Here is a 19,778-nt window from a genome sequence, read left to right as displayed (position 1 = left end):
TCGGAGGTCCCCTCTCACCTGATCTCCCAGGTCAAGGCATCCATGGGAGTGAGCACAGGCAAAACCCACCTAGAGACCATCCAGCCAACTCACGGAATCATAAGAAACCATAAATCCCTGCCTCAAGCCACTAAGTTTTACAGCAATGTGTTACTCAGCAACAGATGACTGATACAAACCATCAGTCGGATCCTCACTTCCTTTTCTATAATTAAAGCCTAGTTGATTTATGGTATTGGGCCAATTGCTGCTGTACAGCAAAGTGAGCCAGTCATACACACACTCACACATTCCCTTTCTTATATTCTCTTCCATCATAGTCTATCCTGAGACTGGATATAGTTCCCTGTGCTAGGACCTTATTGCACATTCATTCTAAATGTAATAGTTTGCATCTACCAACCCAAACTCCCCATCCATCCCACCTCTCCCCCCGCCCCCTTGGCCACCACAAGTCTGTTCTCTGTGTCTGTGAGTCCATTTTGTAGAAAGGATTATTTGTGCCATATTGTAGATTCCACATCTACGTGTTACCATATGGTATTTGTCTTTCTGACTAAACTCACTTAGAATCTCTAGTTGCGTCCATGTTGCAGTGAGTTGCATCATTTCGCTGTTTTTCTTACGGCTGGGAGATCATCGAGCTGTGCTAAAAATCCTCTAATGGTTTCCGGTTTCACTTACATTGGAAGCCAGCGTCGTCCCATACAGGGCTCCACGCAATCAGCGCCCACCAGCCGCCACCGTTCCCTCTGACCTCACTTCTGCTCTCCCCTGACTCACCCCTTTCCCACCATCTTTCCTAGAAGACACCAGCCATGCTCTCCCCATCAGGGCCTTTGACCTTGCCCTGCATGGAGGGCTTTCCCCACTCTGCCCCCGTATCCACGTGGCTCCTTCCTTCCCTTGCTCCAGGTCATCGCCAAAGCATCTCCTGAGGCCTCCCTGGCCCCCCTGCATAGCCCAGTCCCTCTTCTGGTCCTCTTCCCCCCGCTCTGTTCTTCTCCATGGAACTCAGCCCACCGAACACACCATTTATTTTATATTTATGTTACTACCTACATATTTTTGCCTGTTTTGTCCACTGCTGCATCCCCAGGGCCCGGAACAGTGTCTGGCACACAGGAAGTGCTTGGAAAATGTTTGATAAGTCAGTGACCCCCTTCTGCTCATCCTGGTTGGGACCTGCCTCGCAGCCACCTCACCACGGCCTCAGCTCTGTCCCTTGAGACCTCTGCTCCCTCAGCCTGTGTAGCCCAGCAGGGTTAGAGGGTGCAGACCCCACTCTCACCTATGAGGCGGGAAGAACAGCCCGGAATTAGAGACCCCCTGGGCGGGGTTAGGGGTACCCTTATGGGGCTTCAGGGCCACCTGCTCGGACACTCTTCCCCATGATGCTGGAGGTCAACGGCAGCCAGGGCGCAGTAGAGGAGGAGCCCCCGAGGCACAGCACAGCTGCACTTTCCCCAAACAGCCACTGCAACATTTCCACACGCTCTTTCAGAGCCCTGCTCATCTCCTTCCAGGGACTGAATCCATTCTCTCTCTGCCCTCAAATGTCAGCAAGAAGTGTGGCTCAAGCGCAGAACAGAAGGCAGTGACAGTGACACCGTGTAACCTTCAAGAGGAGGTCCTAAGAGACAATACGGCTTCACCGGGCTCTCTCAAGACTCTCGTCCTTGGAAGCCGGCCACCAGGTTGCAAGGAAGCCCAGGCCACATGGGGGGGTCACAGGCAGCCGCTCTAGCCAACAGCTCCGGCTAAGGTCTCAGCCAATGGCCACATCCATGGTCTGGCGGCCCGCAGCCTCGGACGATCCAGCACCCTCACGCCCCCCCGACTCTGCCTGGTTAACCTTTAGTGGAAAAAAGATATGTTACCCTCACCTCCTCGGCCTCGCCCGAACTGCACGTCTGTGAGCAAAATACGTGTTCCTGTTCTTTTGAACCACTAAGTTCCATCCACACACGCACAGGAACTAGAGCAGGCCCCAAAGTTCATTTAGCTCCTCAAGGAAACCACGAGGAAAGGAGTCCCATGTTGCAGCTGAGAAAATTGAGGCCCAGCAAGGTCACGATCTTGCCCTACTCACACAGCTAGTGAGTGAAGAAGCAGGAATGACGTCAGGGTCTTTCAGAGGCCTCCATGCGGGTTCATTCCTACCCCCCTTCCCCCACTCCGGCCTCTCCGTCTGGACCCCGAAGCCCACCCACGGAGGGATTGCCAGTGTTCAGCCATATCCTCCGGCTACCAGGCCAGCGAAGATGGAGCTCCCCGCTTGGGCTCCGTCCCTCCTCTGAGTATAAACACCTTCTCCTCTGAAGGGCAGCAGCCCTGGGAAGAAGGCCAAGGAAGAGGGTGTGAGCCAAGACCTGCTGTGCATGTCTGGATCCCAATTAACAGCTGAGAAATCCACTTCCCCTGCCAAGGGACTGGAAGGAGGGAAGAGATGGAACCCTCTGCTCCTGCGGGTGGGCCCCAGGGCACGGGCTCCCCCACAGAAGGCCCAGGCCAGACCCTATGCTTAGGAAACCTCCCTGCCATGAAACATACAGCACGACTTGGTCCTGCTTCAGAAAATGTGTTGGGTTTTTTTTCCTTTCTTTTTTGTTTTTTAGGGCCACACCCTCAGGATATGGAAGTTCCCAGGCTAGGGGTCAACTCGGAGCTACAGCTGCTGGCCTACACCACAGGCCATGGCAACTCAGGATCTAAGCCATGTCTGTGACCTAACGCCACAGTGCATGGCAACACCGGATCCTTAACCCACTGAGCGATGCCAGGGGTCGAACCCGCATCCTCATGGATCCTAGCCGGGTTGGTTAACCGCTGAGCCACAGAGGGAACTTCCACCCACCCCCACCCCCTGTTTCAGGAAATTTGGGGACAGGCATGCCCACAATGCCACCAAAACCCCTCCTTCTCATGAAATGCAACTACAGCCACAAAAGCAGTGGGAGGGAAGCTCTATGCTGCTGCAGACACACGTATACACATACATCCCACACAATTATCTGTTTGCCCTGATACACGTGTATGTGCATACTCATGCACAGACATATATGCAAAACAGCACACATGGACACTCACACACTCTGGGCACATACTGAATGAAAATACAAGTACATGCAATATACGTAGAGCATGGCAACACAGGTACACAGAGATATAGACATGCGAAAGCACACAAATCTGCACTAATATTCACAGACCTGCATATATTCACACTAGATGCATTCACACACCAGCATACGTGCCCCTCTTCCTGTGGGCCTTCCCAGGAAGCCCTGTCAATTTCCCCTGGAGCCAACTGACTTCCTAGGACTTGCAGGTTCCTGCAATCTGAGAAGGTAAAGGGACTGGTGGACGGATGGAAAGACGGGTGGATGGATGGATGGAAGGAAGGAAGAGATTCACATGACTCTTCCTATTTTTTTTCTTTCTGCTTTTTATGGCTGCACCTGCTGCATATGGAAGTTCCCAGGCTAGGGGCTGAAACAGAGCTGCAGCTGCCGGCCTACACCACAGTCAGCAACCCTAGCTCCTAGTACATCTGCAATCTACACCACAGCTTGCAACAACACTGGATCCTTAACCTACTGAGTGAGGTCAGGGATCAAACCCACATCCTTGCGAACACTATGTCAGGCTCTTAACCTGCTGAACCATCACGGGAACTGTGACTCTTCCTATTTTGAAGCTATTCTGAACAAAAGCCAATTCCTCGGCTCCCTCTGAACACCTTTTCTGATACTGACCCCTTAGGTCTCCCAAACCTACAAGCCGTCAGGGTGACTATAGCCAGTTCCTACCCACTGACGTTTTATGGGTGATGTCAGGTCCTGTAGACTCCAGATGCCTGCATCCAACTCTCCTAACACCTTTAGTTGGATGTCCATCCCCCACCACAAACTCAGAATGTACAAAACCAAGCTGCTCATCTTCCCCCAAACTCCTATTCCTGCCTACTTTCCTATCTCAGTCAATGGCCTTGCCCTCCTTCCACCTACACAGGCTCATATTCTAGATGTCACTACTGACTGTTTTTTTCTTTTTAGGGCCGCACCCACGACATGTGGAAAGTCCCAGGCTAGGGGTCAAATCAGAGCTGCAGCTGCCAGCCTACACCACAGCCCAGCAACTCAGGATCTGAGCTCTGCCTATGACTTACACCACAGTTCAAGGCAATGCCAGATCCTTAACCCACTGAGCGAGGCCAGGGATCAAACCCATATCCTCATGGATCCTAGTCAGGTTCGTTTCTGCTGAGTCACAAAGGGATCTCCCACCATTGCCTCTTTTGTCTCATACCCTACATTGAATCCATCAGGAAACTTCAAGAGTTCTACCTTCCGAATATATCGATAATCCAACGGCTTCATACCACCTCCACTGCCTCTGCTCTTGTACCCTCCACCCTCGTAGTAAATCCATTCTCAACAGAGAAGTCAGAGTGATGCTATTAGACATACGTCAATAACAGAAAAACAACAGAGCAAATCAACAAAACCAAAGTTGGCAGCAAAGTTGACCAACCTTCATTTAACTGACCAAGAAAAGGGGAGAGAAGACTCAAACTACTAAAATCAAGAATGAACATTATGGAGTTTCCGGTGTGGCACCAGGGGATCAGCGCTCTCTCTGGAGCACAGGGACGCAAATTCGATCCCTGGCCCGGCACAGTCGGTTAGGGATCCAGTGCTGCCACAGCTATGGCATGGGTCACAACTGTGGCTCGCTTCCGATCCCTGGCCCAGGAACTCTATATTGGCAGGGCAGCCAGAAAAAAAAAAAGAAGAAGAAGAAGAAAAAGAATGAGGAGTTCCCGTCGTGGCGCAGTGGTTAACGAATCCAACTAGGAACCATGAGGTTGCGGGTTTGATCCCTGGCCTTGCTCAGTGGGTTAAGGATCCGGCGTTGCCGTGAGCTGTGGTGTAGGTTGCAGACTCGGCTCGGATCCTGCGTTGCTGTGGCTCTGGCGTAGGCCAGTGGCTACAGCTCCGACTGGACCCCTAGCCTGGGAACCTCCATATGCCGCGGGAGCGGCCCAAAGAAATAGCAAAAAGACAAAAAAAAAAAAGAAGAAGAAGAAGAAGAAGAAGAATGAACATTACTACCGACCTTACAGAAATTAAAAGGATTATGAGGGAATACCATGAATGAAATTCCTAGAAAGATGAAAACTACCGAAGCTGACTTAAAAAGAAATAAAAAGGCTAAGTTGACTGATAACAAGTAAATATTGAGTCAGAAATCAAAAAACTTCCCACCAACAAAAGCCCAGAACCAGATGGCTCCACTGGTGAATTCTAGCAAATGTCTGAAGAAGAATTAACACAAATCCTTAACAAACTCTTCCAAAAAATAGAAGAAGAAGAAACACTTGTCCGCTCATTCTATGGCACTAAACGAAGACATCGCAAGAAAACTACAAATATTCCTTAATGAATACAGATGCAAAAATCCTTAACAAAATACAAGGAAGCTAAACTCAGCCACACATAAATATGATTAGACACCATGACCAAGAGAGGATTTATCCAAGGAAGGCAAGGTTGGTTAAATATACAAATATCAATCAATGTAATATATTATATTGATACAATAAAGGACAAACCACATGACCATCTCAATAGATACAGTAAACATAAGCCAGGCCTCCCACTCCTCACACAAAGCAGTGTCTCACTCTCAGTAAAAGCCGGCTCCACCCAGGGTCCACCAGGCCCTATATGAGGCTGTCCCCACCCCTCTCTGTCCTTGTCGCCCTTTCTCCTTCCCTCCACATGGACCACAGCGTCCTTCTTGCTGTTCTCTAGACCCCCCAGATACTCCTGCCTCAGGGCATTTACAGGTGCCCATCCCTCTGCCTGAAACATTGTTCCCCTAAATATTCAAATAATTCATTGCTTCACCTCCTATAGGAATTTAGGCTTAGGTCTTTATCAGTGAGGCCTCCCCGGTCACACTATAGAAAATTGCAGGCCTCTCCCTCCGACACCCACACACTCCCTACCTCCCTTCTCCGCTCTATGTTTATCCCAAGCACGTATTATCATCTGAAATATTGTGAATTGCACCTATATATGTTGTCTGTGGTCTCTCCCTCCCAACTAGAATGTAAGCTCCCTAAGGACAGAGATATTTTAGTTTGTTTTACCCACTGTGATATTTAAACTACCATACCACTTTACAGATGCTCAATAAACATTTGTTGAATAAACTATTCCATTGAGAATGGATAGACAATAAGGTCCGACTGTACAGCACAGGAGACTATAGCCAATCTCCTGGGATAGACCAGGATGGAAAAGAATATTAAAAAAAAAAGAATGGGAGTTCCCACTGTGGCTCAGCCAGTTAAGAACCCAACATAGGAGTTCCTGCTGTGGTGCAATGGGATGGGCAGTGTCACTGGAGTGCTGGGTCACAGGTTCAATCCCCAGCCTGGCACAGGAGATTAAGGATCTAGTGTTGCCACAGCTGCGGCTTAGGTCATGACTTCAGCTCAGATCTGATCCCTAGCCTGGAACTCCATATGCTGTGGGGCGGCAAAAAAAGAAAAGAAAAAAAAAAAAAAAGAACTAGACACAGTGTCCATGAGGATGCAGGTTCAATCCCTGGGTTGAGGATCCAGCATTGCCGCAAGCTGCAGCATAGGTTGCAGATACTGCTCCGATTTGACCCCAGCCTGATAACTCCCATATGCCACAGGTACTGCCATTAAAATGAAAAAAAAAGAATATATATATGTATGACTGAGTTGCTTTGCTAGATAGCAGAAATTAGCACAACATTGTAAATCAACTATACTTTAACAAAAAAATATTTTTAATAAAAAAAATGTGTTGAGTAAATGAATGAATGAACATGGTTGGCCACTCGACCATGCACTCAGCAAGCAGCAATTATCCCCATCTCACTCCAAGTACCTGACACTCTGCTTCGGCCGGACCACTGAGAAAGACGGCAGCCGACCTGGGCCCCGCTGCGAGGGGTCAGAGCATAAGCAACCAAGACACAAGGAAGACAGGGCTGAGGATCAGCAAGGATGGGCAGGGAAGCCCGCCCAGCCACCAGGGAAGGCTCGGGGAGAGATGCTCCAGCCGGCCCCTGAAAGCCCAGGATGATCTGGGTAGATGGAGAAGGGGCAGGAGTGGAGGGAACAAGGGACAGGTGGGATGTGGGAAGCACAGGGCATGTCCTGGGAATCAGGAGGGGACCCACATGGCAGGATGGCATGGGGACAAGGCAACTAAGGCTGTCAGGGCCGTTCACGAGGGGCCCTGAAGGCCAGGATGAGGAGACTTCATTCCAGAGGCACCGAGGAGCCACGCGAGGCTTTGAGCAGGGAAGGTTCGCAGTGTCGCTCTGGCAGTGGGGAAAGAACAGCTCGTGGTGGGGGAGCAGGAAGACAAGGAGACCAGGAAGGTGTCTGCTGGGACAGTCCTGGAGAAAGATGGCATGGACCAGGCCAGAACAGAAGAGACCAAGAAAAGAAGGGCTATTTGAGGGTGTTAAGGGTTTTATGACTGGTGTTAGTGGGAGGAACTGGGGGACATGGAGGAAGGGGGAGCTGGAGCTGCATCTCAGGGCCTCAGAGGCACAGACAGAGCCATGGAGGTCAGGGGGTCCAGAAGGAACCACACCACTGCTGGGAGGCTGGAGCTCTGGCTGCTGGGGATCACGCCAGGCTGGCAATCGAGCCACAGGGCGGAGCGGCTTCCCAGCCCTGGAGGCTGGAGGGTCCTGGCCCCGCCCACCTGCCCCTCCGCCCCCAGGATCAGCCTAGAGAAGAGATTCTCCAGCTGGGCTTTGTCAGCCAAGCTGCAATGTCATTTCTAGATGAGCCATCCAGCTCTGGAGATGCGCCAGGCTACAGAGGGGGAGACAGCTGTGTCCCCGAAACACAGCCAAGGAGCCACTTCCCAGAGCCAGCCAACTGGCAGGGGGTCCACAGGCCCAGCCAAGGCAGGGACAGGCCTCGAACGGGGTGGCCATCTGCCCGGGCCTCAGCCTCCCTGCAAGGTCGGGTCCATTCAGCCTCCACCAGCTGGAGATGATGGTCCCAGCCACTCCGGCAGCCAAAAAGCATTAAGGTATTTATGAGTGCCTGCTGTATGCCAGGCTCCGTTTCTCTCCCATGGGGGTGTCAAGGATCAGGGTGGCCTGAAGGACACAGATTTTGGAGTCTGAGGGGCTGAGCTTCATCTGTCCCACTCTGCGTTGCTATCTCTGGGCCTCAGTTTTCCCATCTGTCGAGTGGGGATGAGAAAAGCCCTTCTGCATGAGGTTATCATAAGGACTAAATAAGAGTCTCCTTGCAGACCCTCCTCCTCCCTGGTCCTGCCCCATCCTCGGAGTTCCTCCCCAGGGCTCCGGGCTCCTCCCTGAGGCCTCAGTGACACTAGTTCTCCACTGGCAGCCTTGACATCTACCCCTTTCTCTCCAGCCTCCTCTCTGGCTCTTAGAGAGAGCTTCATGTAATTTCCAGAATGTTCCCTGCCCTTCGTTTCTCTGTGCCTTTGCCCAAGCTGTGTCCTCTGCCCATAGCTGCCTTCCCTTTACTCGTCATTACTTTTTTTTTTTTTTCTTTTTAGGGCTGCATCCATGGCATATGGAAATTCTCAGGCTAGGGGTCGAATTGGAGCTGCAGCTGCCAGCCTACCCCACAGCCAAGGCAATGTGGGATCTGAGCCACCTTGCGACTTACATCACAGCTCACAGCAATGCTGGGTCCTTATCCCACTGAGCGGGGCCAGGGATGGAATCACTGAGCCGCAGCAGGAACTCCCCATCCTTGCTTCTTAAGCTTTAACTTTAGTTTAAGCTCTGTGTGAAGCATTTTGCATGAAAAACCCTCTGAAGTTTTATACTAATAAACCCTAGCGTTCCTGTAGTATAAAATGAGAGATGGAAGATCAGAGAGGTTTAGTGATTTGCCCAAGGTCACACAGCTAAGGAGTAGCAGAGCCAGGATTCAAAGCCATCTGACTCCAAAGCGGGTGCTCTTAAGCTCCCTGTCCTGTCGCCCTGGAGACTGCCTGGTACTGTTCATTGAACTGAAACATCTTCCCAACCAGCTGGCACACAGTGGGTGCTCAGGAAGCATCCAGTGAGTGAATGAGGGGAATGCTGACAGGACTTGTCTGTTCCCCAGGAATTTCAGTGGAAGGCCAACCAAGGCTGAGGACACTGGTGAGAAACATCCAGGCCCTCAAGAAGTGCCAGGCACACCATCACGACTCAGAGAAGGAAAGAGAATGTTCCACGTGGCCCCCAGCTTTTACAGAAGGAGGCTGGAGACCCAAGCTGGGTAGGATGTGAAGAGAGAGAAAGCTGAGTGAGGGGCTCCGGGTCATCCATCCACAGGGAGGACGGTGCCTTTCAGGAAGGACACTGGCCTTTCTCCCTGGCCACCAGGGCCACCTGAGGGACATTCACAAAGAGCGTCCTTGGGACACCTAAACACATGTCACCTGGGAGCAGGAGGACCAACAAGGGCAGCAGTGGGGACAGCTGCATCCTGAGCTCATCCAGGGGGTCAAATAGGGACCACAGAGAGGTGACAGGCTTCAGGGTCACAAGAGGGGAGCCCTACAAGGTGCCTGCCCCAGGCAACAGGGTGCAGCAGAAAGAGCTGGAAGGGCCATCCCACAGAGGAGCAGAGGGAGGCTGTGACAGGATACAGGTGACAATGTCACCTGCACCAAGGAATTGGATGATACAAATGCTGCGGCCAGGGCCCCCCAAAACCCACAAAAGTGCCCTCGAGAGAGGAGTCAGCCAGCATCTGGGCATCTGCCACAGGAGGGCATAGCCATCAGCAAAAACAACTCCAACACAGATAACACTTGGCCCATTTCTGGTCATCCTTGCTGGCCTGCCCTGCCTGGGTGGGGGTCAGGAGCTGGGGGGAGGGGTGGCATCAGGAAAGAGGGATGGAGATGCAGCAAGGAGACTCCAACCCAGCAGCGTTCCCCCCTTCCCAGCCCAATGTTCTGGGCCAGATAGAAGCTTTATTTGGAAGTAGAACCAAAGTTTTGATTTAAATGGGACTGACCTTCATGAGTGTAACTCCTTCCCGTCTTGGCCCCGTGGTAATGAACCCTGCAAGTATCCATGAGGATGCAGGTTCGATCCATGGCCTCGCTCAGTGGGTTAAGGATCCGGCACTGCCATGAGCTGTGGCGTAGGTCACAGAAATGGCTCAGATCCTGCATTGCTGTGGCTGTGGGGTAGGCTGGCAGCTGCAGCTCTAACCCCGAGCCTGGGAATCTCCATATGCTGCATATGCAGCCCTGAAAAGCAGAAAAAATAAAAAAGGCTATGCGATCCGGTCATGGGGAAGAAACCCACTCACACCGGTAGGGGGAAATAAAGCTGTTACCGATGTGTTTTCTGAGTCCAGCCTGCTCAATGAACCCTTCCCACATGTGCAGGGGCTCCTGTGTCCACTGTGGTGGGTCCCCAGGGCCTGGGGACAGGGGAGATGGAGGGGGGAGGAGGAGAGCTCAAACCCAGCCGGCTGGGGCTAGACTGGCACCATCTTCCCAGAAGCAGTAGCTCCTTCCCACTGGGGGGGACGATTAGGGCCGGCATTTTGGGGACCAGGGACACAGCTGCACACATGTACCAGTGTGTATAAGTATGTGGTGACACTAGGGTGCGCCGTGGAACCCAAACATGCACTGAGCCACGGCTGAAACACTGAATTCTGACCTAAGCGTGGAGAGGCTTTTGGAGAAGGTGGCCTTTGAATGGAGTCCTGCTGCAGGATAAAGATTTCAGGATGCTGGTACAACCACTACGGCACAACAGTATGTGGAGGTACATTAGAAAATTAAATATAGGTCGACCACATGACCCAGCAATCCCACTCCCGGGCATATATCCAGACCAAACTTTCATTCAAAAAGATACAGGCACCCCTGTGCTCACTGAGGCACTCTTCACAATAGCCAAGACATGGAAACAACCTAAATGTCTATCGACGGATGAATGGATTACACATATACACAAGGGAATACTACTCAGCCATAAGGGAGAACAGAATCATGCCATTTGCAGCACCATGGATGGAACGAGAGAGTCTCATCCTAAGTGAAGTAAGTCAGAAAAAGACAAATAGATACCGTATGATATCACGTATATGTGGAATCTAATCTATGGCACAGATGAACCTATCTACAGAAAAGAAACAAACTCGTGCACATGGAAAACAGACTTGTGGTTGCCAGGGGGGAGGGGGGAGGGAGAGGGATGGACGGGGACTTTGGGGTTAGTGGATGCAAACCATTGCACGTGGAGAGACAAGCAATGAGCTCCTGCTGTACAGCACAGGGAACTATATTCAATCACTTGTGATGGAACATGATGGAAGAGAATATGAGAAAGAGAAATCTTATATGTAAAGAAAAAATATATACACATATATGTATATACATCATATATATGATAATATCAGAAAAACTACATGTGTGTGTGTGTGTGTGTGTGTGTGTGTGTGTGTGTGTGTAACTGGGTCACTTTGCTTACAGCAAAAATTGACAGAACATTGTAAATCAACTAACAAAAAAAAATTTTTTAGAGCATTCCCTTCATGGCTCAGCAGTTAACAAACCTGACTGGGATCCATGAGGATGCAGGTTCGATTCCTGGTCTTGTTCAGCGGGTTAAGGATCTGACATTACCTGGATCCTAGAGGTCGCAGATGGATCCTGAGTTGCTGTGGCTGTGGTGTAAGCCAGAGGCTGGAGCTCCAATTCAACCCCTAGCCTGGGAACCTCCATATGCCGTGGTGTGGCCCTAAAAATTTTTTTAAAAAATTTTTTTAAAGATTTCAGGATGCACAGAAGAGGGGAATGGTATCCCTGGGGGAAGGATTGGATGCAGCAAAGGCTGGGAGGTGGGTGTGAACACCTGTCACAGGTAGAGCTGGGATGTGAGGTGCATGAGGGCTGAGATGAGATATGGAACCAGAAGACAGGATCTCGTCACTATCGTCACCTTCACAGCAGTGTCACTGGCCAAGGCCAATCCAGGCCTCCCCTTCCTCATCTGCAACCTGGGGAGAATTACTCTATTTCTTCTTGGACTCATAACATGCCCAGGGAATAAAGGAGCCCCATCCTCTCTAGTCAAAGCTATAACTAGCAGCTCAGAGGACACACTTTAGAATCAGAAAGGCTTAAGCTCAAATCCTGGGCCTGCCCCTTCCTAGACGCATTATTCTTGGTAAGCCTCAGTTTCTACATCTGTAAAATGGGGATAACAAAGCTCCCCCTGGAAGGAGTGATGGACACAATGTCGGTGAAGATGGGCACAGTGTGAGCCTGTGCGAAGCAGGAGTTCCCTGCCCAACCCACTCCCACCTCCGAAGGGCCCTCACTTACATAGCAGCCCAGGAGAGTGATCGGGGCCAGGATGAGAGCCAGGTAGATGCAGGGGGCTGCAGCAAGCAAGCTGGAGGCACAGATGAGAGGTTCGGCCCGAGGGTTGACTTTCTTGTATGTACTCGAAGCCTTTGCTCCCAGGATGACCCCAATGATGCCAGTCCCAACAGTCAGCGCCCCAAAAATCAGGCTAATGGAAAAGAACAGAGAGGGGTTGGTCTGCCAGTGGGGTGGGGATAGGGGTCCAGCCACCTGTCCCTATGCATAATTTGGCACCTACAGGGAAGGTGGCTTTGGGCCCCTTCCCCTCCCTCCTAACCAAGGCTCGTGGGTCCCTGGGGACCTGGCTCCCCTACCTTTCCCATCCCCCTCCTGCCTCATCCTGGGGATGCCACTGGCCCTGTGGGTGATCTTCTGGTCACCCCAGCTCCCAGCCTGCTCCCCGCACTGTCTCACCACCCAAAAGTGCCCCACTCAGAATTCTTAATTCTATGGTCCCACTCTGGCCCCAACCTTCTGGCCCTTCTTGGCTTCCAGCCCCCAGTACGAATGGGAATGGAGGCAAGAATGTATTTATTTATCCAGTGCCTATCATATGCCACCTCTCATCGGGGCATTGTACACACTCTCTCTCTGTTTTGTTTTGTTTTTTCTTTTGGCTGCACCTCGGCATGGTGGAAGTTCCCGGCCGGGGATCAAACCCTCGCCCTGGCAGCAGCCCAATCCACTACAGTGACAATGCTGGATCCTTAACCTGCTGAGCCAAGGAGAACTCCCACCCTCTCCCTCCCTGAGTCCCACCCTTCCACTCTCCGTCTTTGAACACCTCTCAGGTAACCCTTCCTAACTTCACCACATTTCCCTCCTGGACCCACTTCAACTCCAAGTGGCCTCTCTTGCACCTCCTTCCTGGGGAAACCTGTCCTGCCAGGACAACCTCCGTAGAGGTTCCCAGAGGATGCTTTTTAGAACACAGATCTGGCCATGCCCCTGCCCACCCCTGCCTAAAGTTCTCCACCAGATCTTAAACACCCACAAGATTTGGTTCCAGCTCACTGTGGTGTAAATGGCCCTTCATGATCTGACAGTCTGACACTAGGTGACCTCCACCCCAGACCTCAATTCCATCCTCCTCAGCCCCCAGACGAGGTACTATCCCCAATTCCTACTTTTATCCCTCCATCTAGAACACCCTTCACTAGTGTTTCCCTCCACCGAACTCCTATTCATCCTTCAAGACCCATCACAAATGTTCCCTCTTGGGGGATGCCTTCCCTGTCCCTTTACTAATTCCTTCACCCCCTTCAGTTCCCATAGCACCTTCTGTGTCTCTGTCATCAGGGTCACTCCCTAGGCTGTGAATTCCTAGAGAACAGAAACTAGGTTTGGTTTATTTTCATTTCCTTTTTTTTTTTGGCCACAGCATGCAGCAGCTTGATGTGGGATCTCAGTCCCCAGAAGAGGGATCGAACCCAGGCCACAGCAGTGAAGGCACCAAGTTCTTACCATTAGACCATGGGAACTCCCTGGTTTACTTTCTTGACTCTAAGCTGGGAGCATAGAGCCTGGAAGAAAAGAGCTGTACGTTAAGCAAATGAGCTCACTGATTCCTCCCAGAATTCCCAGGTGGACAGTTGAGGAAGGTGAGGCTAAGAAATGTTGAGGCCAAGATTAACCAGCTAGTAAGCGACAGAGCCAGGATTTGAATATGTATCTTCATTCTCATGGTCCATCCTACTCTCCAAGGCCCCCTTTTATTTATTTTTTGGCCACGCCCACAGCATGTGGATGTTCACAGGCCAGGGATCGAATCCAAGCCACAACAGTGACAATGCTGGATCCTTAACCACTAGGCCACCAGGGAACTCTCCCAAGGCCTCCTTTTAAAGGAGCCCAAAGGGATGCTGAGATTGACCAGCGTGAACTCTTGAAAAGACGAAAAAAAAAAAAAAAAAAGAGTTACTGTTGTGGCTCAGCAGTAATGAACCTGACTAGTATCCATGAGGATGTGGGTTCAATTGCTGGCCTCACTCAGTGGGTTAAGGATCCGGTGTGGCTCTGGCTATGGCTGTGGCTGGCAGCTAAAGCTCTGATTTGACCCCTAGCCTAGGAACTTCCATTTCCCGCTGGTACAGCCCTAAAAAGCAAAAAAAAAAAAAAAAAAAAGACAAATGTAAGCAGGACCTTTCCAGCCACTCCCTGTTGTCTTCAGGGCAGGCTCCTGGCCAGCACTGCAGGACTTGGTTAATGACCTATGTAACCCCCCCTCTTTCTCCCCCACTCTGGGAGTTCTCTAAACTCACCCTACATTTTCTGGCTTTCCTGCCTTGGCCCACACTCTCCCCTCGGCCTGGAGCACCCACGCCCCCACCCCCCATTCTCCACATGGCCAGGCTCCCCTCTCAGACCCAAACATTTCCAAAAGTGCCAGGTGCCTGCTCTCAGCTCCATGGCTCCCACCAAGGTGTAAGAACCTGACAGATGCCAGACTATAGACAACTGAGAAATTATCAACAGAAAACCACCTCTCCTCTAAACAACTTCTGCGAAATGTCCATCCCACAAGCTGAGGACTAATGGTTTATTTCCTGGCCCCATCCCCTTGGTTTATAGGAGACTGTGTCAAGCCCAGAGAGGGCAGGGATCCACCTAAGGTCACAGCCCCTCATTGGCAGAGCCAGTGTCTCTGGCCCTCTGCCTACCAGACGAAGCGTGTGGGTCCTAGGCAGCTTAAAAGTGCTCACTGAACCTTCCCAGCCTGCCAAGCTGTACCAGGCTCCAGCTCAGCCCAGTCAAGTGACCTGGAATCCTGAATGAATGCTATTTGCCTCTGAGTCCTGATCTGAGCCAGCTTGGCAGGTTCTCTAGACCCTTCTAATACTTAGGATTGATCACTCAGACAGGCGGTGTAGATGGGCGTCCCCCATCAGCCCTGAGCAAAGCATCTCCACCCTGGCAAGAATTAAACTCTCAGAGCCGAGAGGGTCCTCAAAGGCCTACCAAGCTCTATGCTGATCCTCTAAACTATGGCCCTGGCAAGCAGCTATCTGACTCCTACTTACATGCTCCCAGGGACAGGAAGCTCATTACCCCCATGCTGCCCCTTCCATCTGGGCCAGCTCTGTCTGTTGGAAGTTCTCCCTTTGGCTGAGCTAGAATCCTACGTCCTGCAGCTTCCTGCTCCTGCTCCTGCCCCACCCTCGCCCTGGGGTTGGGCCTAACCACGGAGGGTGTATTAACAGCTAAGGTCTGTGCAGATCCCAAACACCAAGACCTTCCACCCACCTGTAGAAGGCTGAATAAGGATCCCCACCACCCACTCAAGACAGCTCTGTCCTCATCTCTGGAACCTGTGACTGTTACTTTACGTGGCAAGAGAGACTTTGTGGATGTGATTGCGTTAAGGATCCTTTTTTTTTGGAGTTTCCGTCGTGGTGCAGTAGTTAACGAATCCGACTAGGAACTATGAGGTTGTGGGTTCAATCCCTGCCCTTGCTCAGTGGGTTAAGGATCCGGCATTGCAGTGAGCTGCGGTGTAGGTTGCAGATATAGCTCCAATCCCACGTTGCTGTGGCTCTGGTGTAGGCTGCTGGCTACAGCTCCGATTAGACTCCTAGCCTGCGAATCTCCATATGCTGTGGGAGCAGCCCTAGAAAAGGGAAAAAGACAAAAAAAAAAAAAAAGATCCTTTTTTTTTTTTTGCATATGGAAGTTCCCGGGCAAGGGGTCAAATTGGAGCTGCAGCGGCCAGCCACAGCCACACCAGATCAGAGCCACATCCACAACCACACCACAGTTTGCCCCAACACCAGATCCTTAACCCACTGAGTGAGGACAGGGATTGAACCCGCATCCTCACGAATACTAGTCGGTTCTTAATTCACTGAGCCACAACAGGCACTCCGCATTAAGGATTCTGAGATAGGCAGATTACCCTCCATTTTTAGGTGGGTCCTAAATACACCTGCAATTGTCCCTATAAGAGGGAAGCAGAGGGAGATATGAGACACAAGAGCACAAGGCAGTGTGACCATGGATGCAGAGCTTGCAGTGACACTGCCACCCAGGACTGCCAGCGGCCACCAGAAGCTGGAAGAGGAAGGACGCATTCTCCCAAGAGCCTCTCTCGGGAGGGTGGCCCTGCTGAGCTTGGTTTCAGCCCAGTGAGACCATTTGCGGCTTCTGGCCTCCAGAACAACAAGAACATTTTCTGTTGTTTTAAGCTACCAAGTGTGTGGTAATTTGTTCCACGAGCCCCGGGACGCTAACACAAAACTCCCTGTCATTTTCTCACCCAGGCTCAGAGCAGGAGCTGACAGAGGAGGAGACTGAAGCAGAGAACGGCAAGGCGACTGGCCTAGGCACACACAGCCAGTTAACACCTGAAGTGGGATGGAGTCCGGGGTTGTTGTGTTTTTTTTTCCCCACTTTCTCAAGCTTCTAAGGGACTTTTAGGACTCAGTCTTTGCCTCCAGGGAGATAAGAATCTAGCTGTAGAGCCAAGACAAATGTCACAATCTCCTCTGATGTATTCATTCATTCACCCACTGGATGCTTCCTGAGCACCCACTGTGTGCCAGCTGGTTGGGAAGATGTTTCAGTTCAATGAACAGTACCAGGCAGTCTCCAGGGCGACAGGACAGGGAGCTTAAGAGCACCCGCTTTGGAGTCAGATGGCTTTGAATCCCGGCTCTGCTACTCATTAGCTGTGTGACCTTGGGCAAATCACTAAACCTCTCTGATCTTCCATCGCCTCATTTTATACTACAGGAACACCAGGGTTTATTAGTATAAAACTTCAGAGGGTTTTTCATGCAAAATGCTTCGCATAGAGCTTGAACTAAAGTTAAAGCTTAAGAAGCAAGGATGGGGAGTTCCTGCTGCGGCTCAGTGATTCCATCCCTGGCCCCGCTCAGTGGGATAAGGACCCAGCATTGCTGTGAGCTGTGATGTGAGTCGCAAAGGTGGCTCAGATCCCACATTGCCTTGGCTGTGGGGTAGGCTGGCAGCTGCAGCTCCAATTCGACCCCTAGCCTGAGAATTTCCATATGCCATGGATGCAGCCCTAAAAAGAAAAAAGAGGAAAAAAAGCTAATGACGAGTAAAGGGAAGGCAGCTATGGGCAGAGGACACAGCTTGGGCAAAGGCACAGAGAAACAAGAGAGCAGGGAACATTCTGGAAATTACATGAAGCTCTCTCTAAGAGCCAGAGAGGAGGCTGGAGAGAAAGGGGTAGATGTCAAGGCTGCCAGTGGAGAACTAGTGTCACTGAGGCCTCAGGGAGGAGCCCGGAGCCCTGGGGAGGAACTCCGAGGATGAGGCAGGACCAGGGAGGAGGAGGGTCTGCAGGGAGCCTGGACAGCATCCCAGGCACGAGGAGAAAGCAGGCAAGAGGGGACTGAGATGTGCCCTCTCCATCAGGATGTCGGGGAGTCCCTGGAGAACGGGGGCGGGTGCTGGGGCAGGAGCACAGCAGGGGGAGGAGGGCAGCTTTCCCAGGACTGCCAGTGCCTCAAATGAGGCAGAGCACAAACAAATGCATGTGGGAAACCCCTAAACCAGAGAGGTAACGAGGCAGCCCGGTGCCTCAGTTTGCCATCTGTAAAATGGGATGATCTCATGCTACAGATCCCCGTGAAAGAAAGCAGCCTAAGAGCCCCATCCCCCCACAGGCCCCACAGAAGCCTCAGCCACCGCCAAGTGCCTTGTGGACCCTCCACAGCGGCCCCAAAAGAAGAAGACAGGGACTGGGGCCTGGAGAGGACAAGGGAGCTGCCTGTGGCCACTCAGAGCAGCAGGAGCCCAGCCCCAGCTGGAACCTGGCCTGGTGTCTGCCCACAGCTCCGTGAGCCCACAGAGGCCAAGGCTGGGAGCTCAGGACCTCGGCAACACTCCCCACCACCCCTGACCTGGACACCCAGAGGCCCCTCACCTGTCCTGGCTGCTGCATGGCTCCTGAAAGCAGGGAAGCTGTAGCCCGTGGACCACACGGGCCTCGAACAGAAACTTGGGGATCCAGAAGCCCAGAGCTCCGGTCACGAAGGCCATGGCTGTCACTCCAAGGGTCGACCACACAAAGCTCTGGCTGTAAGAGAAAGTGCACTGGCTGGAGCCCGGAGCGGGCTGGGGGGCAGGGCTGGGAGGGGGCCTGTCTGCGCCTGTCTGCTCCCCTCCCCCCTCTCCTGAGCACGCAGGTCACCCGGGCACTCAGGTGGCTCCAGGCTCCAGTTTTTCCCCGCCACTCCCTCAGCAGCCTGCTCCTCCCACCCTCATACCTTCACCCCTGCTGTGCCTCCCCCCCCCCCAGGATGGACTCTCCCCAGCCCTGAAGACCCCCCACCCCACATCACCTCCAGCCCCATGCCGTCCCTCTGAGTGCCCTCCACAAAGAGAGTGGGGTCCTGTCTGTGCCCCACATTTTGGTAAAGGAGGAGACCCGGGCACGTGGGTGACTCCTGTCTGCCTCTCCGACCATGCCTGGAACAGAGGAGGGATGCTCTCTCATGAGGCTCGGAGTGATTCACTCGGGCATCTTCCCAGCACCCCCGAGAAGCCAGCAAGGCTAGAGATTTATGTCCATTGAATAAATGAGAGAGGTGAGGCTCCAAGTCTCAGGTCACTCAGGGATACGGCAGTGGCAGAGCCAAGGCTGGAGCGCACACTGCCTCCCTCCCTCCCAGCCCATATTCTGTCACATGGCCTAGGGGGCCTCCACGTGGGGGAGGGGCATCTCAGCTGGTGAGGTGGAGTTCAGAGGAGGAAGAGGGCTGCGAACACTGGGACAGTCAGGGAGGGCTTCCTGGAGGCGGACGGAGGGACGTCAGTGATGCTGGGGCAGACAGAGGGGTTTTCAGTGACATGCAGGGAGGAGCAGGGACACTTACTTTCTCCAAAGGTAGCGGATGTCCTCCCACCAGCTGTTCCTCGGCCCCCCAAGGCCACCACCCCCTGCTTCTCCGCAGCTCCCCGGGGCGGGTCTGGAACCAGCACAAGAAGCAGGATCAAGGCCACGGCTTCCAGGCAGGGCGTGATCTGGGGACAGGGGGGCCCAGGAAGCTCAGGGCCGCACAGTCCCGTGACCCAGGACATCCTGGGGGTGACTGAACTCTGTGGTCTGGGCTTTCGGGATGCTCTGTGCTTTGGGCGCTGAGGGGAGAAGGGCTCATTGCCTGGGAGCTGGTTATACACACAGCTTGACATACCACTGCTTCTCCGGGGAGTGGGGTCCCCGTAGGATTCGACCTAACACCTACCTGTCCTGCGCAGACACTACTTTGCTGGGATCAGCGAGTCTGACGTGGTTGCGAACTGGAGGCTTGACCACGCTGGCCCTGACGATTGAGGACTTGCTGCCGCAGGAACTGTCCCTTTGCCTGGCCTGCG

At 52.4% G+C, this 19,778-nt stretch overlaps 1 protein-coding gene across 1 annotated transcript in view; it reads right to left on the bottom strand.

The window, feature by feature from the left end:
- The window catches only part of SPNS3 (sphingolipid transporter 3 (putative)), a 56,325-nt gene that overhangs the window by 23,028 nt on the left and 13,519 nt on the right, over window positions 1-19,778 (bottom strand). Inside the window, 4 exon segments of the mRNA XM_003131886.6 lie at window positions 12,396-12,585; window positions 18,328-18,480; window positions 19,280-19,340; window positions 19,343-19,427. Coding sequence (XP_003131934.4) covers window positions 12,396-12,585; window positions 18,328-18,480; window positions 19,280-19,340; window positions 19,343-19,427 — 489 coding nt within the window.

This window comes from Sus scrofa, chromosome 12 (genome assembly GCF_000003025.6).
Source record: "Sus scrofa isolate TJ Tabasco breed Duroc chromosome 12, Sscrofa11.1, whole genome shotgun sequence".
Lineage (NCBI taxonomy): Eukaryota > Metazoa > Chordata > Mammalia > Artiodactyla > Suidae > Sus > Sus scrofa.
Note: the sequence above shows the minus strand (reverse complement) of the source record. Positions and strands in the feature narration are given on the sequence as shown.